Source organism: Epinephelus moara, chromosome 10, assembly GCF_006386435.1.
Source record: "Epinephelus moara isolate mb chromosome 10, YSFRI_EMoa_1.0, whole genome shotgun sequence".
NCBI classification, from domain to species: Eukaryota; Metazoa; Chordata; class Actinopteri; order Perciformes; family Serranidae; genus Epinephelus; species Epinephelus moara.
In genome coordinates, this window is record NC_065515.1 from 12,768,091 (window position 1) to 12,794,438 (window position 26,348).

A 26,348-nucleotide genomic window follows, 5' to 3' on the forward strand; every position below is an offset into this window, starting at 1 on the left:
TTCCTGAATTTCTTTGGATCTCGGCATGATGTCTGTAACTTTTGAGGATCTTTTGGTCTACTTCACTCTGTCAGGTAGGTCCTATTTAAGTGATTTCTAGATTGGGAACAGGTGTGCAGTAATCAGGCCTGGGTGTGCCTACAGAAATTGAACTCAGGTGTGATCAACCACAGTTATGTTTTAACAGGAGGTGGGGGGCAAACACTTTTTCACACAGGGCCATGTAGCTTTGGATTTGTTTCTTCCTCATTAATAAAACCCTTCATTTAAAAACTGCATTTTGTGTTTACTTGTGTTATCTTTGACTAATGTTTAAATTTGATGATCTGAAACATTTAAGTGTGGAAAACATGCAAAAAAGTAAGAAATCAGGAAGGGGGCAGAAAACATGCAAAAAAGTAAGAAATCAGGAAGGGGGCAAACACTTTTTCACACCACTGTATTGATAGTGGTATCAGTTATCAGCCAAACAGAGTTGTTATATATTGGCATATCTGATACTGATATCTTGCATCCCTAAATTAAATATTGGTATATTTTGTAGAAAGAATTAACTGACAGTGAGCTACTGAGTATTTAGGTTGCAGTAAGATGTCTTGTGTTTATGGGAATTACTGAAAAGACACAGCCCGGCACATGAGATCTGGAGTAAACCAAAGCTCTACGCTTACTGTATTGTAAAATGTGAAACTCTGTTTTACTGAAAATTGTGGGGTTTTTTTGTTTTGTTTTTAACAATCTACCAAAGAAAAATTGGTCTATTTGTGTTCACATTGGAGCTGGTATACTTCCTCTTTAGACTGAAATAGGCAGTAATATTGTTTTAGAAGAAGCAAGTGGAATTTGACCAGTATGTGATGGGGTAGAAACGAGAAGGATCATTACTTTACTGTCCCTAATACTACATGAACTTCAACTTGACAACTTATTCGATGAATCTATGGAAGTTCAGGAAGACAACCTTGTATCAGTAAGGCAGCAGTGTCCAGAATATTTTAGATGGGGTCCAGATTGGATGATGTGAAAATACCTGGGTGGCAGCTGCTTCTTGCATCATATTGGTTATTTAAAAAACACAGCCATACATATGAGACAACCACAAGTTTTTCACTTTCCACTGCTGCTCTCACTGTCAACTTCACGCTTCTTTGCTGTGGCCACGTCTGCTACCTAGTGGAAAATGTCAGCTGTTGGGTAGCCACTCATTTGCTGAAAACATGTTGATTCCACATGTGTAGCTCCTACTTGGTGCGTGTCTACAAACTGTGTGATAGTCCTGCCATTGTGAGGTGAACAGAAAAAAATGCAGAGTGATATTGCTTGCCATATATAGTATATTTTAAACCACAAGCCACAGGCTAATAAAAATCAGTCTGTGGGCCACGATTGGCCCCTGTGTCAGACTTTAGACATGCCTGCAGTAAGGGGTGGATGATTGCTGTTGTTGTTGCTTTCCATTGTTTAATCACAGACTGATTTGTGCCCAGTAGGGATGGGTCACGATTTTCGAATAGTCGTTTTATTTTGAAAAATCGATTTTTTAATGCGACTATTACTATTCGCCGTCTTATTTCCCCCCTTTATTTGACATGCAATTCAGCTCCTAACCACACGAGGGCAGTATAGGATTGCTACAGCGGTGTGAGATGGGCTACCAGCTAGTTTGATGCTCTTCTACAAACAGGAGAAACATGCAGAGACTACTACAGTCATCAAAAAGTTCCGTGTGGAATAACTTCGACAAAATAAACGAAAATGAGGTGCAGTGCAAACTCTGTGAGGCAAAGCTTGCATATCACAAGTCTACAACAAGTATGCACAGTCATTTGAGAGCGAGGCACGCAGGAGGCGGCGAGGGACCGTACGGCAGGGGTCCACCGGGCCCGTCAGCAGCGTGACACGTCTGCAGCGCGAGTCCCGTAGCATCTCGCCCCCCTGTTAACCAATTACAGCGGCTCCACCGGCAACGGGAGCGGCGCGACAACCCCCGTCTGTCGCGCGACAACTCTCTATTTTACGCAGCTCTTCTATTTTTATTGTCCTACGCTCCCCTACGCGACACTCCAGCAGATTAAAAACTACATGAAATAGTGTGCTAAACGTGCACAATGTGTTTTTAAATGAATAAACCATTATCAGAGGTGATATGTGAGGATTTTTTTCCCATGTATTTACCCATGTTTATCCGTGAAATTGTGTAAATGTCCGTGGCGGACATTTGAAAGCGAGTAGATGACAAACAGTACAGTAAACTTGTAGATAACTCAAATATATGTAATAACTTAGGTGGAAAATGCTTTAACATTTCATGCAGCCTACATGCAGCCTCTCGGCTCAGCAAACGGTAAACAACCCCGCTGGCTTCTCTACGTGTCGCTTCCGTACGCAGTCAGTGGAGCCCAAATGAATACGCCGCGACGCTACGCTGACGTGACGCTTTGCAGCCGGTGGAGCCCGGCCGTAATGATGAATGGATCTCTGTGTGCGTGGCTCCGGGAGGGGAATAGTTGCCAGGATTTTCGAATAGTGTTTTTGCTTGTGCTGCCCATCCCTAGTGCCCAGCACAATCAGAAGCTGTTCACTGTTGTACTGTAAATACAACATTTCTGTCTTGTAAAGGTGTCCTATAATCCCACGAGTAATGTGCCGTGACATGGTAGGACACTTGGATAGAGCACAATTGCATTCTTTTTTATGAATAATAAGACGCATTGTCAGGGTGTATACATAAATTACTTATCTGCCTACTATAGGGCAACTTGTAAATCAAATATGGATACAAGGTCTTTGCCTGTTATATTTTTCCTTTCTTGTGCTGCACTATCATGTCAACTAGCCCCTATCTAGAGCCATGCTGGATCAGAACTGTGCTCAGGCAGTGCATCTTATCAGTACCTCCAGGCCAAAGTACTTCATCCATTCATCGATAGCAGGTGGTATTGCAGCCCTGGCCTTCCCCAGAGCCTCTGATCCCTGCTCACTGCTCCCCAACAGACCAGAGTCACAGGCTACATAGAGAGCTCCTCCTGCAATGGTAACCTTGGTGGCCAGTCTAAAAATGAAAGAACAGAAGCTGTCAGGCTACAACCCAACTTCACTCACCTTTATATCCCAATCATAAACATGTCAAACTGACTGGAAACACGGTTACATGTTACCATTTCCACAAAACAAAACTTAAAAGTGCCATTTAATGCAAAGCAAAGCTCAGGTACCTAGACTATAAACATTAGTTAGCAATTTATGAAGTATTAGCTAACGTTAGCTAGCTATGACAGCTGGTGTGAATTACGCCAGCGTACAGAACAAATATATACATATAGTATAAGCTAATTCTACTGTAAGTTATAGAGCCAGCTATGTAACTATCAAACCAGTCAACACAGTGGTTTAAGATAGCAGCTGGAAAGCTGTCGGGTAGAGTGACGGTCAGCTTAGCGTCAGTTAGCTAACTGGCTAATGAGCAGCTAGCACCTACGGCAGCAAGAACCTCGCGGAAATTAAGGGTGAAATTAAAATTACTAACTTCAGAACAGGCAAAATCTTTGCCGCCATGGTCCACAAGCGGTGTTGTTTCCTTAAACGTACTGTTATCCCAGGAACTCCGAGAGTAAGCTGGGGTAAAAGCTATCTGAATGAGATAGCTCTAGTGAAGGACAACCGTGTTGATCCCTGTGCACACGGGTTGTGTCAATAAAGTTGCAGTTCCAAATGTAAGTGCTGACGTAATTTACGAGCCGCAGATTCGTCCTTCACCTCTGCGTTTATAGCGATTTAAATTACAATTTCGACGGCTAAATAAAAAATAAATAAAAACAGCTATTTAAAGGAGCTGTTTTCGATTTCGAATACCAATCAAAAAATATTTATTTCTATCTTAGAAGCAGCCAGCTCTCAGTGGACAGATCAAATATCTTATATAACGGTAAGACATCTCAAGAACAGGGTTTTAATTACACTTTTGGTTCTTTATAAGAGGTTGAGGGAGGAAGGAGGGCTGCTAAATACATGAAAAGAGGCTAAAATAACTATGAGGAAGCCAAGGAAGGATCCAGATAGTATAATTTGTCCATAAAATTACAGATTAATAAAGAGTCAGTTGTAAAGTGGACGTAAAGCTTATTATATGACGAGGAAGAAGGGACTTCTGATAAAGTTAATGATAGGGTTATAGGTGGAGAAGGGTGTATTCAACTGAATAAAGTATTTAGAATTATTTAAGTTAAGGATTGGTAACAATTTGTACAGTTAAATGGGGCCCCATGAGGTCCATTAATCTGACCTTTGTTCTAAAGTACAACTAGATATTGGTGGATCTGTTTTTCCAGAGCACTATGGATAAGGGGAAGGAATATCTTGCACACGAAGAAGAGGATTCAGTCAGCAATCAGGCTGAATAGTTGGCATACAACTGGGGAATTAAATTTCTGCTGAGAAAACTATCACACGAAAAGAGTTTGTCTTGACAAGAGTCTACAGATTTATCAAAGCGCACTGGAGAACTGACTGATTGTTAGGAGTTATTTATGACACTACGTTAACATGAGCTGAGTGTAGTGCAAGTCAAAGTGTCATAATGTCATAAATATTATGAGCTACTGCAATGATTGTTTGTACTTGACAACTACCCCAATTCAAGGTGTGACATTTCAGACTTATTCAATAAGGAATCTCAGTCCTGTGTAATGTATGTTCTTGCACACGTAGATCTCAAGGGAATTAAGGAGGTTGACAGGTTAACAAAACAAGCTATGCAGAAAGATGCTATAGATTTACAAGGTCCTTTAATCAAATCAGAAGTCAAGGGAGTAGTTTGGAGTAAAGCAGTAGAAAAGTGGAACACTCAAAGAACAGGAACATGCTGTATGAACAAGAATGGTATGCACATGCTGTAATCCTGTAATCCTGGGTCTTGATATAAAAACATGAATGTACCTGCCATGCAGATTTTGCAGTTTTTCTTTTTTACATTTACAAAACTGAATCTCTGTGCCACACCCCAAAGCAGAAGGTTGTGGCAATGCACTTGATACAAGCAGCAAACAACCACCTTTAAAGGGGAACTACAGCCATTTTCATAATTCATACATGATATTCTTTGTCCAAAAACAGAGCTAGAGTTCTAAAGCTCAAATTTGCGATGGCATGAGATTAAAAATCTGGAACGGCTCCAGTGGAAATAAATTGGGAAAGATGTTAGATGACACTGAGAGCACCCAGGGGAATGTTCTGAGTATATGAAGACATTTTCTGTGTCAGAGCGGAGAACACTACAATGGCATGAAGCTCTTTTGTGGGTCCACAAAATCAGGCTCCCATTCATTGTTCATGGAGAACCTCCAGACTATATATCCTCTGACATCACAAGTTTGAGACCTCATTCTCTGGTTCCTGCCTTTGAGAGAGAGTCGCTCATGTTCACAAATATTGATTGGACTTTACTCAGCCATGGAAATAACATGTTTCAATTCCTAATGTGGGTGTTGTTCCCCTTTAAAATCCAAAGCAAGGCAGAAGCACATAGAGAAAAGTGCAAGTGGTCCTCGCTGTAGTCCCGCCCACAACCTCCCCTGCTAGATTAAAGTTCAATAAACCTCTTATCTGAACCACACCCTCTTTACACATGTCACGAGAAGCAGAGAATAGCGACTGCATATATATTGTCCTCATATTTCTTGTATAAGGCAGTTTTGAAATTGTGCAGGTCTGGGTAGAGATCACAAAATGGGAGCTTTTACAAAAATCATATTGGCTAGTGTATGTGTGGCTTTCCTAGCTGTCAAGTGGACTGCACCCAATTTTGACGCAGGTAAGAGAGACGCACAATCAAAGAGGACTTATCTAAATAGGCTTGTTATAGATATCCTACAGGCATGCGTAATCTTTGTTTTTGATCACTTCAATCTTGTTGAATGTGTCACCAAAGTGATCCTTCCGTGTGTTTGTAGGCGCCCTGAACATTACAGTGGGTTCTCAGTTATATCAGTGTCCTACATGTGAAGTTATTTTACTATCTGCTGCCCTTTTTAAAAAGAAATATGTAATGAAAAGAATTTTTTTGTATGTTTTTTAAATTTCATTTCAGTTTTGAACTAAGATAAAAACCGTTTTGATATGAACTTTTTTACTTTACTGTACAATTTTGGAGAAATTTAAAGGGAATGTCACCTCCAAAGCCAAAAGGCATTGTAACATGTGTCCTCCTCTATTTCCAAGAAGTATTATGGTATGCATCATAATCAGCTGCCACTCCAACATTCAATACTTTTTCCTAATGTTTCACCCTTAAAATCTACTTATTATGGTTTGCTGAACACGCCAGTGCAATTTGCAGCTTTAATATTGATCATGGGCATTGTCCCCTCAAAGCAAGAGGGTTCCTGGTTTGAACCCAGGGTGGGGAAACCCCTCTGTGCGAAGTTTGCATGTTTTCCCCATGTCAGTGTCAGCGTTTTCTCCAGGTACTCCAGCCACAGTCCAAAGACATGCAGGTTAGGTTAATTGGTGACTAAGCTGCCTGTAGGTGTGAATGTGAGCGTGATTAGTTGTCTGTCTCAATGTACCAGCCCTGTGATAGCCTGGCGACCTGTCCAGGGTGTACCCTGCCTCTTGCCCAATGTCAGCTGGGATAGGCTCCAGCCCCCCGTGACCCCCAATAGGATAAGGATAGGATAGGATAAGCGGTTATGGAAAATGAAAAAATATTTATCATAATTCTTCAAATCTTTACCATATTTCATATGAAGTCATTATGAAGTTTTTCACTGTACCATTTTTGAGAAATACTCGTCCTACTTATCCTCATGTTTCACCTCAAATAAAAATGTTTTCTTCAGGGTTTGCATACACATATACGTACATATATATATTACATATAAGTCAATCTACTCAGAAGTTTTGGAGAAGGGTTAATCTGAAACTCCTTCCAGTGCCACTACTCCGATGAATTCCTATTTAGCAAACCCTTTACTGTTAGAATATCTTCCTTATTCATTTGAATGGCCAATAAAGAATAGATTTTATGAATAGCGAATTTTCAGCAAACCTCATATATTTGTTTTGGAGTGTTCAGATATGAGCCCCTTTTATACTGCCTCTTCAAGGTGGGAATTTCGCACCCTTATGCTACGTCACCGTTCTGTATAAAAGGTGTAATCACGGAATTGGGAGGACAGAGTTGTCTGACCTTTAAGCTGGCAGCGGAGGTGGTAACAGCGGCGAAACAATGGCTATACAAATGGGGCAGCCGGCAGAACAGGTGTAATATTTGACGACGTGCTATACGTTTGACCCATAGCAGGAGAAAAAGCAGCTAGAAGTTGTTAGCAGCTGACTGAAAAAAGGAGAACAGCAGCCGAAAATGTCCATAAATTGGAAAAATAATTACCTCAAGGATCTCCTTACCCGTCGAACAGATGACAAGATGAGCTTCCATATAACAGTGATAGTAAATGACTGTTGCCATGTTAATGTCATTGCTGTTGTTTAAAAAGTGTTGCCGACTTGTATGTTATATGTCACGCTAGAGTGTGACGTTGTTGAGTTACATGTCACGCCCTTCACGCCTCTTATGCCGTGGTGCCAGCATGTTACCTAAAATTACACAGTGGAGCAGCAAGATCCTGCTGTTGTTTGTTTCTGTCTGAAAATTCAAAGGCGGCATAAGGAAGGAACTTCATAGTGGCCCAAAAATGCAACTTCTGTGTAGAAAGGGCCATAAATTAACATGTGTCACAACAAATTGGGTTTTTAAGATACTGTATACTGGTAGAGCACAGCTGATCAGATTTAGCAGAACTGCTGCCTGATATGTCTTTTCACTGCTGAATCAATGTGTCTTCGCCTCTTTCCAGAACCCTTTGGATACATGCTTTCTATGTAATTCAACATACACGTATCTATTTAAGGTGAAACAATCCACAACAGAATCTTGTGTTTGGTCATTTGGTTAAGGAACCACTGGATGCCATATGCTGCAGAAAGGACTTGAATCTGTTGTATGTGGCTCAAGGTTAACTACAGTTAAATCTGACAAGTTGGCACAGGTTTCAGTGTGATAAAGGACAGCCTGACCTGACCTAGAGATGGGGCAAAGTATGAAAGACTGATATTTGTTCTTTCTGACATTTCTAAAATATAAACTCAGGCCAATAAACATTATGATCACCATATCATATCTAATCCCTATCACAAGATCAATATTGTATTGATATATTGCTGGAATGTGGCACAGGAAACTGAGGAGTGTCTAAGTGTAATATTCCTGTAACAAGTCTCTATTTTACATAAACAAAAGTATTCAATATATTAAAATGTTAAACATCTTTGATAAGCAAACTCTATATACTGCCCCATCACATCATAGTCTACAGGCTCCACCACATAATCAGGACCAGGCGGCCTCAACTACACGCTCCACACTTGAATATGGAGCATGAAAACTTATCATGTGACTGCTCTGCATTGCTCAAAATATCTGTGTATAAAAGTAATGAGGATGAAAGTTAAAGGCTCCCCTGGGGACGTTTAGGAGAAGAGGCACAGACAGAATTGAGTGAGCAATTGGTGATAATCTGACATGCTTTCCGCTTGTGACTGAGGCCCTTACCAGGAAGAGAACCCTGCATTTATATTTTCTGTGAGGAAGCAGTGTGCAGTCAGAGTTTCCACGAGTAATGAAATGATCTGGTTTGAGTCAATGGGGTAGTGTGTGTTTCAACAATTGGAACCCTATGTCACCTTATGAAAAGCTACTACCACGGCTGACACTACATCTTAACGAGGATGGTATTTTAACTTTTTATATGACTGCATCTTACAAATGGTGAATGGATGTTTGTGATTTATTCTAGATGCACTCTGCGTATTGTCCTGGAAGTAAAGTTTTGCCTGTTATCTCTGCAACAAATGGAAATAACAGAAGAAGAAAGAGTCTAATGTCTAATGTGCTAGGTCCGGCACTGACGTCAACTAATGGAGAGTTTGGGGCAGTGGTGTAAGGTAGTTATTATGGGAACTGCCCATTGGTTCGACATCCCATTGTTCCGACCATATTAAACTCATTGTTCCGAAGTCCGTTCCGAAATCATCATGATGCCCTGTGGTTAAGGTCTGGTTAGGTTTAGGCACAAAAACCACTTGGTTAGGGTCAGGAAAAGATCATGGTGTGGGTTAAAATGAAAAAGAAAGTGACAAACACATAAGCCGTGAGCCTGCTCCGCCTCAAGCCGGTCGCGGCGCACCATACGCCCACCGCGAGCCGTTCAGCACCGCGGACAGTCGGACTAATGGGATGTCGAACCAATGGGCTGTCGAACCAATGACATGGACCCGTTATTATGACAGGCCCTAGTGTGCCCTAGTTACTAGCTATGAAGTACACACACACAGAGTTTTAGGCGTATATTTATTTCACCAACAGTGTGTCTTAATGCTGCTTTTATGTTATATCCACTTGCAGATGTGCCCAGCTTGTCAGTCTTAAGAGATTTTGCACCTTTGAGGGCATATATAGAAAATCGCACCATCTTTGATTCATCGTGAGTTCTTCTTTGAACATGAGCGTATTTCCAGGTGGCAATTAGGCCCCTCCACCCCATGTGCCCCGGTGCAACTGCAATGCACATCCGTCTATATTTACTCCCCTGATTTGGGGGCATTCCCTCAGAAATCAGTATCAGTTCTGACCACACCCCTTTCAATTTGAACACATCTTTTCCTGCATGTCAACGTTTATGAGAGAGAGTTACAACATTAACCTGAATGACCAACCACTAGTAAAAGTAATCCCTGTGAGCCCAAGTCTCACGTGACCAATCAAGCAGGGCTTTTTTTGGGAGGGGGGCTTAAAGAGACAGGTGCTTAAACACAGCATCTTAAACAGAGAATACAGGTGTTCTAGCACAGACAGTGTGAGGAAGATAAAGTAAAGATAAAGTACCCAAAATACAAACAGTATCAACCTGAAAATGGGCATAATAGGTCCCCTTTAATCTGCAATTAACATGTTATCTCAACCCAACTGTCAAATCTGGTGCTTGGGCAGTGACTTCTGGCGTCAGACACCAATGCAAAAAAGCTGTCCTTTCACGTCGGCATGATATAAAGCTGTTATTGTTTAGTGGCACCTGGCAGTGCCAGGGGAAAACATGGTGTGACAAGAACAAGGTTAAGGTGGCAAAAGTCCAAATAAGGTGGGCAGAATGGGTGGTGGATGGGTCCAGCAACCACAGATTTTCACCTTTTGTTGCCTAAACCCAACCGTGTGTGTTGGCAAAACCCAACCATTGTGTGTGTTGTTGAAGAAAAAAAAAACGTCAGTTCAATGTAGTGCATTTATTTTGAATAAGACTGTATGTAAATGGTACATTTCTTGTGAAACCGGAAGTGTATTTTGAAAAAAGACAATGCATGTGACAGGCAGAACTTGACACAGTGTCCCAGGACGTCACCAACCAACGCACCCAGGGTACCTTTCACATCTTACCTTGACATGGAAAGTCCATGAACGTCGCTATGTGATGAGGTCGGAGTGAGAATATGTTGCTTAACTCCTTTTTCTTCCTATTCTTTAATATTTTATTGTTTCTTTACATCTCCTAAAGTTTTCATTTTGGGTCGAGCAGCAGCAGACTTTATATCCAGTTTTCATATCAAAAAATGAGGGCGAAAAAGTCAGGATTTTTGTGTGTGGTTTAAGGACATAAAATCACCGTATGTGCATTTTTAAATATTTTGGATTAAAAGTAAATTATGGATAGCCTTGTTAGCTTTTTGATAATCAGAGAACTACACTGTTATGGTGGGTTGGTGATCCTAAATGGGTCAATCTGAGGGCCCCTGTCTCCTGAAAGGTTGATCACTCTGGTTAGCCAAACCACATTGTAATACTCTCTCATACAGGTTAACATGAAGACAGAAGTGCATTAAAGGCAAAGGGGTGAGGTCTTGAAAGTAAATGATTCTTGACACAATAATAAATCTATAGAATGGGTACACTGGTTTTACAGATTTGATTTGAGGTAACATTCAGTCATCAAATCACTTTCAAAACGTTGTTTTTGTGTGTTTCTTATGTCTTTCAGAGTCTCTTAGAGGTGCCAGAGTGCTGGTGACGGGGGCCAGTACGGGTATTGGTGAACAAATGGCATATCACTATGCCCGCTTTGGTGCCCAGATAGTAATTACAGCCAGGAGGGAGAAAGTGTTACAGCAGGTCAGTGAACTTAGCAACATAAAGAATGGACTGAAAGTTTAAACCAATAAATGTATGAAACAACAAGTGCTAATATTTCTGTTCTGTATCCATCATATTATGCAACATTGTTTCTGGCTTGTTTCCTAAACTCTTTTCTGCAACCACACTGGATCCATTCTTTCTGTTCTTTGCTTACAGGTTGCAGAGAAGTGTCTGAGTTTGGGAGCCCAGAAGGCTCTCTACATAGCCGCAGACATGTCCAATGAGTCAGACCCTGACAAAGCTGTAGATTTTGCTCTGGAAAAGCTCGGAGGGTTGGATTATCTGGTTCTCAACCACATCGGCCCGAGCCCCTTCAGCATGTGGGAGGGAGATGTGGAGCACACCAAGTGGCTGATGAAGGTAGTGCAGCAAATTAATGGTCCATCAACACATAATATAGCGAATACACTGATGTCGGAAAATGTGTGTGTGTATGTGTGTGCGTGTGTGTGTGTGTGTGTGTGAAGGTCAATTTCTTCAGCTACATTCAGATGACCTGGAAAGCTCTGGCTGCCCTTGAGCAAAGCAAAGGATCACTGGTGGTTGTTTCATCACTTTTAGGTAAGTCTGTCTGTCATCATTTTTGTACACATGTTGGTAGTTTGAAAGCAATCTATGAAACATATACATACATATTTTATTAAATGCAAATGTTTTGACCTATGAATTTAAAAATGATGTATCATTTGGCCTCATTATTCTTCCTTTGCACATCACTTTTTCATAACCAAGTTACAAAGTGCTTTCTAAAGGAAAGAAAAGAAAAAATACTTTGACCATGTCATGAAAACAAGATAAAAAAAAAAATGTTAAGCTTCATTCGTGATCTTTGTAACAATCTCACCTCAACATCCATTTAGTAGATGTTATTGACCACATCACATGATCTTCATCAACAGTCATGGAATTGTAGATGTTTAAATTTTCATTTTTTTCTCTCAGGACTTCAAGGAATAGTGGTGCTAAATGCCAAATCAATTGTAGTTATTTTATATTCTGTATTTTCCTGATGTGTCATTTGCGGTTTATTTGCTATTTTGTGAACTACAAAACTTCAAAAACCATTGTAGGGATTTGTGGTCGTTAGATGAGTTTATAAGAAGATCACATCCAAAAAAGAAAAACTAAATCCACCAGGAAACTCAGTTCTGACTTATAAACATTTTGGAAGCACTGATAAATCACAAAGGTTCCTAATTTGTACATGCACTACTTAAAGGGTCAGTTCACCCCCAAGTGCACACTAGTTCCATTATATCAAAGAGAAGGCAGACATCTCTACACTCTGCATCTCACACCAAAGCAATCTAGTTTGATAAATAACACAGGTAAGAGTAAAAATATATATTTTTATTCTGGGGTGAACTGTCCCTTTAAGATCAAATCTGTGAGTATAAACGTGTCATAAATGAGGCCTCAAACGGCCACATTAGATTTTCATGTTTTACATATGACAAGCGTGTTTTGGAAAACATGACTCTAATAGTTATTGATGCTCCACAGGTAAAATGCCCAGTCCCTTCGTAGCACCGTATACCTCAACAAAATTTGCCTTGAATGGTTTCTTCGGGGCCCTCGGACACGAACTGGCGATGAAGAAGAGCAATGTGTCCATCTCTATATGTACACTGGGGCTCATTGATACTGATTCAGCTATGGAAAAAGTCAGGTCAGTCGAGCAAACATGGAATATTTCTAAGTCCAAATACAGAGTTGATACTGGTTATTTTCACCACCAACAGCACTTAAGAGCAGTATTTTTCTGTGTCCTAGGGGAGTCACCAGTGTACCAGCCTACCCTGCCTCAGACGCAGCCTTGAACATCATCAAAACAGGAGCTTCAAGACAGCCGGAGCTCTTCTACCCTTGGTTCACCCACATTGTGACTCTGACTAAAGACTGGATCCCTTCCATGACAAACTATGTCATCCAGAACTCCTACAAATACAGCCCATGAAAAACTTCTGCAATTGATATATTCCACTACCTAGATTTAGCCTTAAATTTCTAGCATATCCAGACTTCTAGTGGCAATCTTTCACTTTCCAGTTGGAAAATAATTTTACTAACAGCTAAATGGATCCGGTTACAATATTGTTACAATAAAACAGACTACACCATGTCCTTTTGTCCTCATCTTGCTTTTGAGAGAGGTCCATTCCTAATGATAGACTTACAGCTTGGGTTTGCTTCATTTTGGCCACCTCGGAGACATTTAAAAATAATTATTTCCTATGTGCACAGGTGGAAATAAAATAAAAATCCACCTGGTTTACTACTCAGAATACAACATAGGGGGCAGTGCACAGTAGGAGAACATACTGCCTGAGAGACGAGTCAGGAAAAGGAAGCTGCTGAAGAGCAGAGGATATAACTTTTCACGTTACTGCAATTCTGTAGTGAAAATAAATAAAAACACATTTCCTCCATTCACACTGTATTTCTCTTGCTTGTGAAACACTTTAAAGAATTTTGGGAGGTATTTTTACCCTAATTTAAAAATCAACGGTCAAGATTTGACAGGAGAGAAAAGGGGAGAAAGGGTGGGAATGATCTGCAACAAATGTTACCTGGCTGGAATCAAACTTCAGATGTTTGTACAGTCTTAAATGAGCAGTGTGTGGGATTTACTGGCATCTAGTGGTGAGGATCGCAGATTGCAACAAGCTGTAACTTCTATGTGTCAAGCATGAACCCCCATTTAAGATTCCTTCAGTGTTCATTGCTAAGGAGGTTTCTACCAGGAGCCAAATTATCTGCAGAGGGCTCTTCCTCTCCAAAACAAACTGACCCGGGTATTTAAACCAGTAAAAACACTGAGTAAAGCCATTTCACATTAACAATCAACGTTTCTTCTGCTATTTGGCCTGCCACATATGGGCCACTCACCCAACACCCGCTATGTGCGCTCACCATTTTTCTATGATAACTAAAGATCCAGATGTTCACTTGGTTTTTAACAGGAGCTAAATTATCCGAAGAGGTCTTTTTCACTCAAGTAAAAACACAAAATAAAGCAGGTTTTACATTAAAAAAATCGGTGTTTTTCCAACACTACTCGTGCAGGGGCTGCTTACTATGTTGGTTGACACGATAACATGAATGAAACTTTTCCCAATTAGAATTCATTCAGTGTTCATTGTTCCAGAGGTTTTTACCAGGAGCTAAATTATCTGCAGAGGTCTCTTCATATCCAAAACAAATGGATCAGGTGATTAAAACCAAAGCAGTTTCATGTGACAAATCTGTTTCTCCTATGCAGTTCAGCACATCCCAGATGGGTCGCTCGTCTAGCGCCTGCAATGTGTTTTGACCTTTTTTCTGTGATAACTTAATGTGTACTCACCTCATTTCTGATCCAGAAGTTCAGGAAATTCTATCGGGAACCAAATTCTCCTCCTATCCAAAACAAACAGGCCCAGTGATTTTAACCAGTAAAAACAGAGTGTAGCTGTTTCACATCACAAATCAGTGCGTCTCCAACGCTATTTGCCATGCCAGGCTATTATCCCAGCACCTGCTAATGTGTGCTCACCTTTCTTAGCATAACTTAAGATCCAGCGTTCAGGAGGCTTTAACCAGGAGTTGAATTATCCAGAGGTCTCGTCCTCTCCAAATCAAACAGACCTGGTGATTTAAAGCCATAAAAACACAGAATAAATAAGTTTAATGTTAAAAAAAATCAGTGTTGTTCTCTTGTTGCCGAGGGGATGCTAACTACAGAGGCTGATGCAAAAACGCCAATGGCCAGATCTAGAGCCAGCGTATGGTTTGTTCATTCTGATCTACTGTAGAAACATGGCGGTGTGATATGGCAATCTTCGTGGATGATGAGCCGCTCCCTAAAATTGGCTCATTCTAAGGTAATGAAAACACAACAAATATTATTTAAAGGGGATTATACACCTAAAAACTTAGGTGTCTATATTATATTCCATTTCTGCCAATATGTTCCCCTACATCCTACATTCTGGACCTTTGAATAGTCAAACTAGACCAACAGGACACCTCATAAACAGTGCCATTGAGGTCCAAAAGAACAGTCTTTGACTAATTATATTTGCATTTAATTAATCTGTAATCAAAACATGCAGTAATACACTATACTGCTGGCTCACAGAACATCTGATGATGGGGTGCACATTTGAACGCAAAGGACCCAGGGAGCCGTTTCAACATTTTATTACAGACAGGGTAGTTGACCAGTTGGTAGTTGTCAGATGATTTTTTTTCTATAACAAGTGTTAACACTCTGCATTATGTTAAACAATAATATTACTGAAAATAATATTATTAAATTAGGTATCAGTTAAGTTATATCATAAATGCATTACTCTTTTTTCTTCCTTTACCAACAGTTTAAACTCAGGAATCTTCGAACAATAAACACAACAAAGTAAGTCATAAGTGTGAAAAGTACATATGCACTCACATCAGTCCTCTTTTTGTTCCACCTGGTATGTTTGGAGGGAAAAAGGCGAGTCGCAGGCGTGAAGGGTGGAGTTTTATAGTCTTGGGGGAGTGGTCTAATCAGGAGTGCAGGAGGTGCAGGTGAGGTGGAGACTTGTGATTTTAACAACACACTTTAATACATACTCAATACCTCTTGAAAAGGAGACATTAATCTGGATGAGATGTTACTTGGATTGTCCACATGAGGGCAGTAGTGCCAAAGAAGTAAAGTGAGATGACTTCACGTTTCTACAGCAGCCTGTGAAGGCTATTCCCTGTTAAGAAAAATCCTTGATAGCAGACTCACGTATTTTAAGGTGATATAACAAATTGGTTTGAATTGGTTTATCTTAAACACCAAAGTATTTGTTTCCCATATGTTCACACAGATTGAACCTGATTTTTTTCTACACCCTCCATCACCATATCAATCCTCGCCCTCCCTGTTCCCTTTCCTGTCTTCTCTGTTCTCCACCCCTGGATTCCCCTCCATCTCCATTCTTCTCTATTTCACTCAGTTCCGTCTCTCTATTGCCGGCCACAGTAGGCGTTGCAGACTTCCTACAGAGCAGGACTTTCTCAGTGGGTTCCTTTGTGTCTTTGTTCATCATCCCTCAAAAGCACTGCAGGCTTCCTGTGAAGCTGTTGGCTCAATCCATCCTGGTGGTCTTTTCGTCATTGTAATACACCCCAGAGGTTGTACCCTGCTGATAAAGTGGGTTTCTACTGTATACCCAGAGTGAGTTGTCACTGTCAAAACCAAATGCCTCGCTGAAAACTGTAGTGTTACTTGAAAAGTTGAGAAACAAAATGAAGCGCACTTTCTCCTGCATATAAATGACGCTCCCGGAGCAGGAAGTGGCCTTGATTCTTTATTATCAAAGTTTTTGCAGTTCTCTTGCACCTTGCTTTGTGGTCTCTTGATTAATGTGACTGATGGAGGGGTGTCAAAGGACTTCATGTTCTCTTTGTCCTTATCTTGACAGTCTTGATGATTTGAGAGGGTTGTAGAGATGGTATAATCTCCCCGCAGATGCAGTGGAAAGAACTCCTCTCGCTCCTTCTGTCTCTTTCTCTGTCACACACACACACAAATATGGTGGGGCCTCCCGGGGAGGAGAGCAGGCATGGCCCGGGAGAACAGCCAGAAACACCTGCAACAGATTAGTGCTCCTAATGCTAGGCAATAAATCCTCTCACCCTTCTCTAGCATCTCCATCTCCACCAAGCGTGGATCCTATAGGCTGAGGAACATCCACCCACAACACCCACCGCAACACACACAAAATATAGCACCATGGATGGATTTATTTTGTCCTTCGCCAGTTTGCATGCTGCAAATTAAACAACACTACACTTACATAATATCTACTCTATTGGTTCAGCATCATGGAGGCTTTCCCCAGGGTTTTACACTGCACTCTATATCAAGATCAAACATTTTCATTATGACTGAAAACAGCCAAGGCCAAGACCAAAGCCGAGGCGGGCTGCTTTACTGACTACACATAAAACTTGAAAGGTGGCAGACTGATTGGCCGATTGGACTCTTACTTACAGACATTTGTAACGGAGGTTGGATTCTGCTTTAATGTCCGTGATACAGCGTATTATTTAATCTCTATGTCGACCGATAAAGAAAGACAATCTGTATATGTGCTACAGTAGTAAAATCAAACGACATGTAAAATAAGTCCATAACCCTTTTCCGGATAGCACGCAGTATGTCCTCGGTTTTATATTTGCCCACAACGTTAGCTGATGCAGCAGAAATGTCATGTTTCAGACCATAAATAGTCACCTATCCATGGCAGTCGTACAGTGCACCTCAACCGTCATGCACCGGGCCCAATTTATGATTCTTTCCTGTCCTGCGTCTTTGAGCACAAAGGACACTGCCCCACAAATCTCCGTCCGGCTCCATCTTCCACTTACTTTGAGCAATACAGAGAGAGCGGCCTCGACACACATGCGTCGTGTCATGCGTGCTCGCCAGCTTGTGTGTATTACGTGTGTGTGTGACATTTATCACCCACTGGCTTGGAAATGGGTTACCAACTGGTGAGAATGGGACTCAGGAACATCCTGTGTGAAGGTGGAAGTGGGGATGGCAGAGAAAACCGAGACCAAGAGGTAACACACAAAGATGTATTATATGTATGTCAGTGTGAGCCGATATTGAGACACTGTGAGACGGTACTCCTGGGATGAAGATAAAAGGAGGAAAATATATATGTACTGTAATCTTCAAAATGAAATGTAATTTTATTGGTCACTCAACTGTTCTGTTTTAAGTCAAATGCATTCATAGAAATCTCTTTTGGACATCAAAGACACCATTTGACATTTTGGTTTCTTGCAAATAATTAGTCGAGAACTTGATTCCAGTCTCGTGTATGTACAGTAAATATGTAGCTGGAGGCAGCAGCCAGTTAGCTTAGCTTAGCATAAAGTCCAGCAACTCATCTGGCACATATGCTGCCTTCATATAGGGTTGTGTTTACTATTCACGAGACAAGTCCACATGAATGTCCCCCTTTTGTAGTGTAAGTGGACATTTTCTGAAAGTTCAGAGTTCAAGACTTGTAACACATTTGCTGATGTTTTCAGAAATGGAGACCACAAAAGTTTATTTTTTGGTGGATGGTAAGTCGTATTGAGTTTTTCTTTGCTTTACTTTGTCTTTTTTGTATTATGTTACAGGTAAATGTTGATATTCTCAATTTCTAAATCTTTTTCCTCTGTCATATGCTTTTGCATTTCCTGCATTACGTTACCCGCTCACTAGCTTGCTAAATTGCTAGATTTTGTGGCTTCTAGACCAGTGGTTCCCAACTAGACCTAAACACTGGACCGCAAGTGACTCGCGAATGTGTCAAGTTTGTAAAAAAACACACTTTATTTTGAAGTGCAGTGAATATCCATCACAGAGCTTTTATTTTGAAGTGCCGTTTCTAGGGCTGTGACGGTATGTATTTTTTCTCACAGCGGTAACAGAGTGACGTATCACTGCGGTATGGTATACGTCACAGCTCCCCCCCCACCCCCCATCGTATTTCCTCGAGAAACTGATACTTCTTTCCGACAAATACGGCATATTGCCTCATCCAAATTCACTGGCTGCCCCTTGTCATCTGGCACAAATCCAAAATGTGCCCAAATTGGCGACTTAAAGGAATACTCCGGCGATTTGGGAGTTATGCCCTTTCCCTATCATTTTCATATTGAGACATGATGGATATCGTTGCCTACAGTAAAAGTGAACAAAAACACGTTACAGAAACCCCGAAGCTGGCATTTCTGCACGTGCATTTAAAATAAACATTTAAACATTAATTCAAAAAACGAGAGTCCGTTTTAGAAGAGGTTTGATACATGAACTATAGTGTGTTTACGTCCTACGCGGAGGGATACACCGGTGAGCAACAGCTGCAGCTGGCTCTGGGACAGGTACGCTAGGTCACTCGGTAAAAGCAAACAAAGACACGACAAGGACGATATTACTCACTCGATTGAAAGCTGCCCATCAGCTCCTGCAGGCCTGGGCATTTTTTCCAGTTTAACTTAGTGATTGCTGCAAAGTTTTTACTCCTTGTGATGCACTCTCTGTGGCGCTTTTCCTCCTGATGATATATCTCCCCAACGATGGTAGCACCGAATCCCATTCTGTGCAGCAAAATGATTCCACCTCCGTAGGAATATGTTAGCTAGCCCCGCAGCTACACCACCAGTCCTCCCCTGACCTCCGTCTCCCCTCGGCCCGTTGCTGCTCCGCCGCTCCGGAGGATTCAGCCTCTCTTCTCGCCCGCTCAGCATCCAACACATGGAGTTCCTCATCTGTATGCTCCGGCTCAAACAGGTATGGCTCTGGGTCTGTGTCCGCTACAAGAAACTCTTCAAAATCGCGTTCAAAGTCGTCCATTGCAGCTACTATAGTCCGGAGATATCGCTAGGCTAAATAAACAGCTGAGTTTTGTTTACAGGCTACGTCTGTGCCTGCTCACCGGTGTATCCCTCTGCGGATCACAGCGCCGGATGTACTGACCCCAATGCTAACCGCTGAGACCCAGCCACTGGATGTACAGACACAAAAACGATATCCATCATGTTGTCTCAATACTCCAACGATTTGGGATTTATGCCTTTTCGCTATCATTTTCATATTGAGACAACATGATGTTGTCTCAATATGAAAATGATAGCGAAAAGGCATAAATCCCAAATCGTTGGAGTATTCTTTTAACATTTGGCTTGGGAATCAGATCCACCGCCATGATGAATCAGCTTTTTTTTTTTTTTGTGCAGTGATGACCTCTTTGCCGCGGTAGGCATCACGTGACCGCAGTATTGCGGTGATGCGGTTATTGTCACAGCCCTAGCCGTTTCCTGCTGTAAAGTGATTGAATAACAGACAGCTGCTTAACAGAGACAGCAAACTAGCTTAACAACAAGGCCAAAAACAAGTATGACGCTGAACATATTAAACTGTGTGGATTTTGAACTAATTAGTAAGGACAAATCCGAATCCCGTGGCTGAACCAGTTGGGAACCACTTATCTAGACTATGATGATAGCATCCATGTTGCTGTTGCCTAGTAGTGGCACTCTCACTTAAAGGAATACTTCACCGTGCACAAAATGACCATTTAAATTAATTAGCTGTGTTACTTTGAATTTGTGAAGCCAAGAAAAACAGCATATTGACTTATCAATTGACTGAGGAGCATGTTTACCAACAGCAAAACTATATCATGCAGTATAATGCAAGTCACATTTGATTTAAGTATGCTCAGTACTTCCTAAACATATGCATGTTTGCTCAACAAAAAAAAAATTAGTATTGGAGTCTGGCTCTGAAGTGAGCAGAGTTAAGATTCACTTTAAGTTCACTTTTAAACAGTGAGGTCTAAGGGAAAATGCATATGTTTGAAAAGTACTGGTGTGAGAGCTTTTCAATGGAAGTTTTGACATAGTTCTAAACATAAAAGTGGTCCCCAAACAATCATTAAATCAACATGTTTGCAGTTTTCCGGGCAGGTATGTGAGAAAAACAAAATTTATTCACAAATTCAACGTACCGTAGCATGACTAACTGACGTTCAAATAGCCCCTTGTAAAACAGCAAATTTATGTTCTCATACTTTTTTTTGGTACAAATTCAAGAAATGAGATTGTTAATCAGTGAGCTTCAGAGGTGAGGTAGGCGGATTTTAATACAACCTTTGCACAGAGCCAAGCCAACTGTTTCCCCCAACTCCTGACTCAATGCTAAGCTCAGCTAACCTAGCAGTTTCCAGCTATGTATTTAAATGGCAGATATGAGAGTGGTAATAATGTTAGTATTTAATTCTTGGCAAAAAAGTGAAGAAGTGTATTTTCCTTTCTCTTAAATGCTTCTCACTGTACAGTCTGGAAATGTGAATTCAACCCGGTCTCACTCCGAAGTCGGTGAAATCCGGCATTTGGGCAGTGACTTGCAAGATCAGACACTGACGAAAAAAGCCAAACTTTAACGTCAGCATGATACACAGCCAGTTGCTGTATAGTTTAATGGCGCACCCAGGGGAACCTTTCACGTTGTATCTGAATGTGGAAAGTGCATGACCAAATGTCGATATGTGACGAGGTTGGAGTGACAATGTGTTGGAGAATCAAACATTTTAAACTGCAAAACTTTCAGAGTCGCAGCACATAATAATGAAGCATGTATAACTGTACCACAGCAGCAGCATGATGTTGCCAAATAAAACAAACGTGCACATTTACTGTAAGATGCAAGTAGGCTGGTGTCAGCAGAAGAATCCCATAAATATTTAGCAGATATTGTCGGCGGTGTAAAAGTTATCTAAAATCAAATTTCCTCCATTTATTGGCTCCTCAGGTTGAACCCAGCCATTGATCTGCGCTGTTGTGTGAGCCGATTAATTTTCAAAAGAATGTTAATCTTCCTGAATACTGAGCTTGTGCATGACCTCTGAAAAGTTTTCACAAAACATTGAGCTATGATAACAAAAGGAGAGAGTGAGCGAGAGAGACAGAGGAGGAGCGGGCGGAGGGGGGGACGAGATGGAAAACCTATGAAAGGGAGCGTCAGTGTGAATAAAAACTGTGGGTGTGAGAGGTGGCTGAGGTGGCCCTGTGACCCCTGACCTCCTTCCCCCAGGTCCATTCAGAGCAGCACAATGGTTGACACCTGTGTCCTTTCAGTCCTGGCACTATTATTATTTACATCAGTCAGTGGGAGAGAGAGGGAAAGACAGAAAGAGGCCAGAGGTGCTGTGAAGCAGAGTGCACCAGCCTCATGCCAACAACACCCCCTCTTCCCCTCTCCCTTTCAAAGACAGGTGCCTCTCCCTCTCCCTCTCTGTCTCTCTCTCTCTCTGCCAATCTCTTCCTGTTTAATTATTTCAGATAACTCCAAACACATCGGCGGAAGGAGAGGATCCACAATGAGGACAGACGGGGTGTTTTTACATCCTGTACCTAATGGTCTGACGTTGCTCCTGCTCGTCTGTATCACCATTAACACAGAGGGCATCAGATTAAGTTAGAGGGGAAGAAGTTTAACATTTTAATAAAGATGTCTGCTCACAGAAATACACTTTTAACTGTGTGTTAACGAAGTCACAGTAATGGTAAATTAGTTCCTTACATTATCATGCCACCTCAGTATTTAATAGAAATAATAATAAGATGTAAAAACTCACAAGATGCATAATGAGCACATTGTTCTGTTAACACAATAGCTGCCAAAGTAAGAGAACAGTACGGTTAATATAGTTAAAGTGCATATAATCCAGATCCAGCTCCAGTGGTTTTAGTAATTCAAGTTCTTCTCAGAAGGAAAAGATGACTGTATATACAGCGAGGCAAAATGGCACACAAACACCTGAACAGCAATGACTGTTTTGGTTTAAAAATACTCAAACATTGTGGCCTTATAATAGTTTATAATAACGGTCGCTGCTGATTCTGCTTTCGCTTCGCAGTTAATTGCACGAGAATACAACCCAAACAGTTCCAATTGCATTTAAGCTGATTAAATATGGAGTCCTATGCAGAGATTTGAGCGTATGTATGAGTTTAATGACGTTCCCGGGACAATCCTTTCGCTCTGTTCTTGTCATTTATCCCTCTCTTGCTGATGGGGCTGGTGGGGAGAGTCACAGGGAGCATGGGTGGCAGGCTGGGGGTTACATGAATTCTTCTGTTTTTTTCATTGGGGGAGAGAAAGCCCAATTAACAAAGGATAAGAAGTGAACCGTAAACACCCTCAACAAGGCCCAACAAACCTACAAGAACAAGAGCTCCCTCTCTCTCTGTCTCTCTCTCTCTGCCTCACCCCCCTCTGCTGACCACTCCCCCCTCCCTCCATCCTCCCCCCTCCTGCTCACTCACTCTCTCTTCCACTTCCCTCACAAAAGGAAGGCTCAGAGCTTACAAAGTGCCAATTAACACTGAATGTTTGCCCCTCGCACCTCCCTCTCTGAACTGCTGACAGCTCTGGTGTTTGGGTTAATACCAAAGGCCTGCAAAGAATTATAATTCTCCTCCTTGCCCCATCCCCCCTTCTCTCCCTCTCCTATCCTTTTATTTTGTTTCCAATGGGGTGGTTTTACAGTTCAATGCACAGTCAAAGGGTGATATAAAATGACTTTCCAAAGAATTTCATTTGGGGAGAAGAGGGGCTATGTTGCATTGGGGCAGCCAGAGGCAGCACCAGGGATAGCGGGGGGAGCGGTGAGGCAGAGAAAGAGAGACAACTATAAATTAGTAGTTAAAGACAGTGAAAAGGTTTGTATCAAAATATGTCATGTGTCGATCTTACTTTTGCTTCCTCTTTCAAAAGCAAAATAAATTCTCATCTATCCAAATTCATTTCCCTAAAGAAGACATTTCTGTGTTCTCCCCTCAGGAATCGTTTGCTATTTCTTCCTCTGTCATCACCACATTGCATCCAAAAAATAACGCAAACATGACCCCGGTTTACACACGTGAACACACACATATATGCTCTCACACACACACACCCTTTCTCATCCATTGGAACTGTAGGTCCCACTTGAGATGAAGATAGCAGCGTGGGTCATTTATCACAGGCGAGGCTGATGGCTGTGCTATGCTTGTATTTCTCCCTTGTGAACTCCAATAAATCAGCCTACTGAATAAAAGAGCGGCCAATGAGAGGAGGTGAGAGGGTTAAACTCTGGGAGAAAGAGAAACCACTAGGCTCTTTAAGGGAGCTTCTGCCTGCTCTCAATTCCCTGCCCAAACTGGGTCTGCTCCGGCAATTTATGACCTCTTGGGACCGGGTCTCTCCGCTCTTTCTTTACTCTGGGATGAGGTGCCCAGTTGGGTATTCTTAGGGAAGCAGCAAAACTTTGGGATTTTGCTCATGTCGAGAGAAGGCCTCATGGATCCAGCTAGATCACAAAATAATTTGAAAACAACACACTAAATAACTTCCAGTGAGATAGCGGAAGTAGCAGTAAGCTAGTTAGTCCCATAGACTGTCTGTGGTTAGTCCCAGTGGCTACTCTTGGTGGCTAACCGTCAACACTGGTTCTTTTCAAAAGTAATTTGCCTTCAGTTTAGCAAACAGTGATTTACTTTTTAACAAATATTTAACTAATGTTAGCTCAGCATTTTCTAAAATGTCTTTGTGGTGCTCTGGTACCTGTTGCACTGTCAGTGTCTGTAACGACTAACAACTAGTCTCAGCTAAATTTTTGTCTTCAGCAACTGTGTGTTGAACATGTCACCAGAACAAAAAGGGATTGTTCCTGTTGCCAAAGGTACGGTTGATATGATAAATAAAACCACAAGAGTTTCATGAAACATAGAGAAAATGTATTAAATCAGAATTTGCAGAAGAGAATGACACCTAGACTGACAGGTCCGTCACTAGCTAGCTAGCTCGGGCCATGTTAAAGTTAACAATATTTTACGGAGCAAGGCAAGCTGATTGCTAGCGTGCTCGGTTGAATGGGAAAAAAAAACAATGCTTAGAGATAGCTGTCAGAGATGGCAGAGGTATGATCACATAATCCAGTTTGAGCTATAACAGGTGGTGTGTTCCACGTTTTATTTCCCAATTGCTCTTGGAAAGAAAAATAGAGTACTGTAAACAAATTGTTACCATTGGAAACTGCGGGTTTCGGTTCAACGACGGAAGTTGCACCCATAATTCAGGCATGGTATCATGGGGGCTAGGAATAAGGTAGATAGCATAGCACAAAATCTTATACTGAAATGTTGGCAGTCAAGTTGCATTTTGGGTAATGTATGTGTAACCCGCTGCTTCTGCACACCAGTCACTAGACTCCCTCTCTACACCTCCTGTAGGACTCTGCATTGTGATTTTTTCTTCTATATAGCTGCGGGGAAGTGTTGTGCGGCGAGAGAAGGAGGCACCAGACACAGAGTTCAGATTTGTGATTTACCTTGTCTGTGGTTTTATTTCACGGGAACATCCAGTAACATCTCTGCTGCTCTCTATCACAGTGGCTGCTGGCATCATATCCTCCACATTGTCAACCCTACAGGACAAGAGACAGTTAACTTTATTTTAAGAAATACATCTCTCACTCAAGCAATAATTAACATTTCCAAATAATACATTAAATTTAATACATAAAATTAAATATAAACATAACTGTCTGGGTAAACTAAATATGACTCTCTGAAATGAATAAATCACAAACATAAAACATACATTCTCAAATAAGCTTAACAGAAAAGCTAATGCTATCAATCGTTAACAGCAAGCTAGCCACACTCATAGCTTAGCCTCAATAACGTCATCAAACACTAAAAAACACGGTTCATTTATAGTGAATAAATCAACACAACGTGTGGTTTAAGCACCGATATTGTGATATAATGCAGGACTCTGTTACAGTGCTCACCTTACAGGGCAAGAGACAATTAACTTAGAAGAAAATGGCGTCCTAAACGGAGCACATCTCAAAGCTACGGCGTCCTGCCAGAGACAAACAGTGCGAACTTCAACAATCCCTGCATAGTAGACAGCGCAACAGTGCCTCCTGCTGGCTTAAACAGGCCGATGTAAGCTGCCTTACATCGACATCAGTTTTTTACAAGGATGAAGAATGTGTAAAATAAAAAGATGATTATGTGGTTTTGGTCCCTTTTTTTAAACAAAAGGTTTCAGAAGTTCTATATTGTAACATGTATATGTAATATATGATAATGTAAATGCTGAATGGTAGGCTACTCTTTTAATTAGGGATGTCCCGATCCGATCTAAAAGCTGGGTATCGGGGCTGATCGAGGCATTTGTTAACTGATCAGGATTGGCTATGTCGAGTTATACAGAGGATCTGATCCTTTGTTTTACGTGATTTATGTTTTTATGAAAATTATGAGCACACGTTTAATTTCAGCTCAGTTTCAGAGTATTTTGGATTAATGGTGCATGGTCAATCAATCAATCAATCAATTTTATTTATAAAGCCCAATATCACAAATCACAATTTGCCTCACAGGGCTTTACAGCATACGACATCCCTCTGTCCTTATGACCCTCGCAGCGGATAAGGAAAAACTCCCCAAAAAAACCCCTTTAACGGGGAAAAAAAACGGTAGAAACCTCAGGAAGAGCAACTGAGGAGGGATCCCTCTTCCAGGACGGACA

General features: G+C 41.3%; 2 protein-coding genes and 1 long non-coding RNA gene across 4 annotated transcripts in view; 1 reads left to right on the forward strand and 2 right to left on the reverse strand.

Moving 5' to 3' along the window:
• The window catches only part of micos13 (mitochondrial contact site and cristae organizing system subunit 13), a 5,912-nt gene extending 2,209 nt beyond the window's left edge, over nucleotides 1–3,703 (reverse strand). The window contains exons 1-2 of the mRNA XM_050054727.1: nucleotides 3,527–3,703; nucleotides 2,896–3,052 (exon numbers count right to left, since the gene is read on the reverse strand). Coding sequence (XP_049910684.1) covers nucleotides 2,896–3,052; nucleotides 3,527–3,555 — 186 coding nt within the window. The 5' untranslated portion in view covers nucleotides 3,556–3,703. The remainder of the gene's footprint in view (nucleotides 1–2,895; nucleotides 3,053–3,526) is intronic.
• Nucleotides 3,704–3,788: 85 nt separating this feature from the next.
• Nucleotides 3,789–13,580, forward strand: hsd11b1la (hydroxysteroid (11-beta) dehydrogenase 1-like a). Of its 2 annotated transcripts, none has more exons than XM_050055072.1 (6): nucleotides 3,789–3,925; nucleotides 11,085–11,215; nucleotides 11,396–11,599; nucleotides 11,707–11,800; nucleotides 12,743–12,908; nucleotides 13,013–13,580. In XM_050055072.1, the coding sequence occupies exons 2-6, from the start codon at nucleotides 11,144–11,146 to the stop codon at nucleotides 13,194–13,196; spliced, it is 720 nt and encodes a 239-aa protein (XP_049911029.1). In that variant the 5' UTR covers nucleotides 3,789–3,925; nucleotides 11,085–11,143; the 3' UTR covers nucleotides 13,197–13,580. The 2 variants fall into 2 exon arrangements, with proteins under 2 accessions (XP_049911029.1, XP_049911028.1); XM_050055071.1 differs by lacking the exon at nucleotides 3,789–3,925 and adding an exon at nucleotides 5,621–5,809.
• A 1,025-nt stretch (nucleotides 13,581–14,605) lies between these two features.
• Nucleotides 14,606–25,229, reverse strand: LOC126397054 (uncharacterized). Its single transcript, XR_007570610.1, has 3 exons — nucleotides 25,135–25,229; nucleotides 14,775–14,866; nucleotides 14,606–14,638 (listed from the first exon to the last, which is right to left on the reverse strand). It is a non-coding gene; the product is annotated as an uncharacterized LOC126397054 (long non-coding RNA).
• Between the last annotated feature and the right edge of the window lie 1,119 nt (nucleotides 25,230–26,348).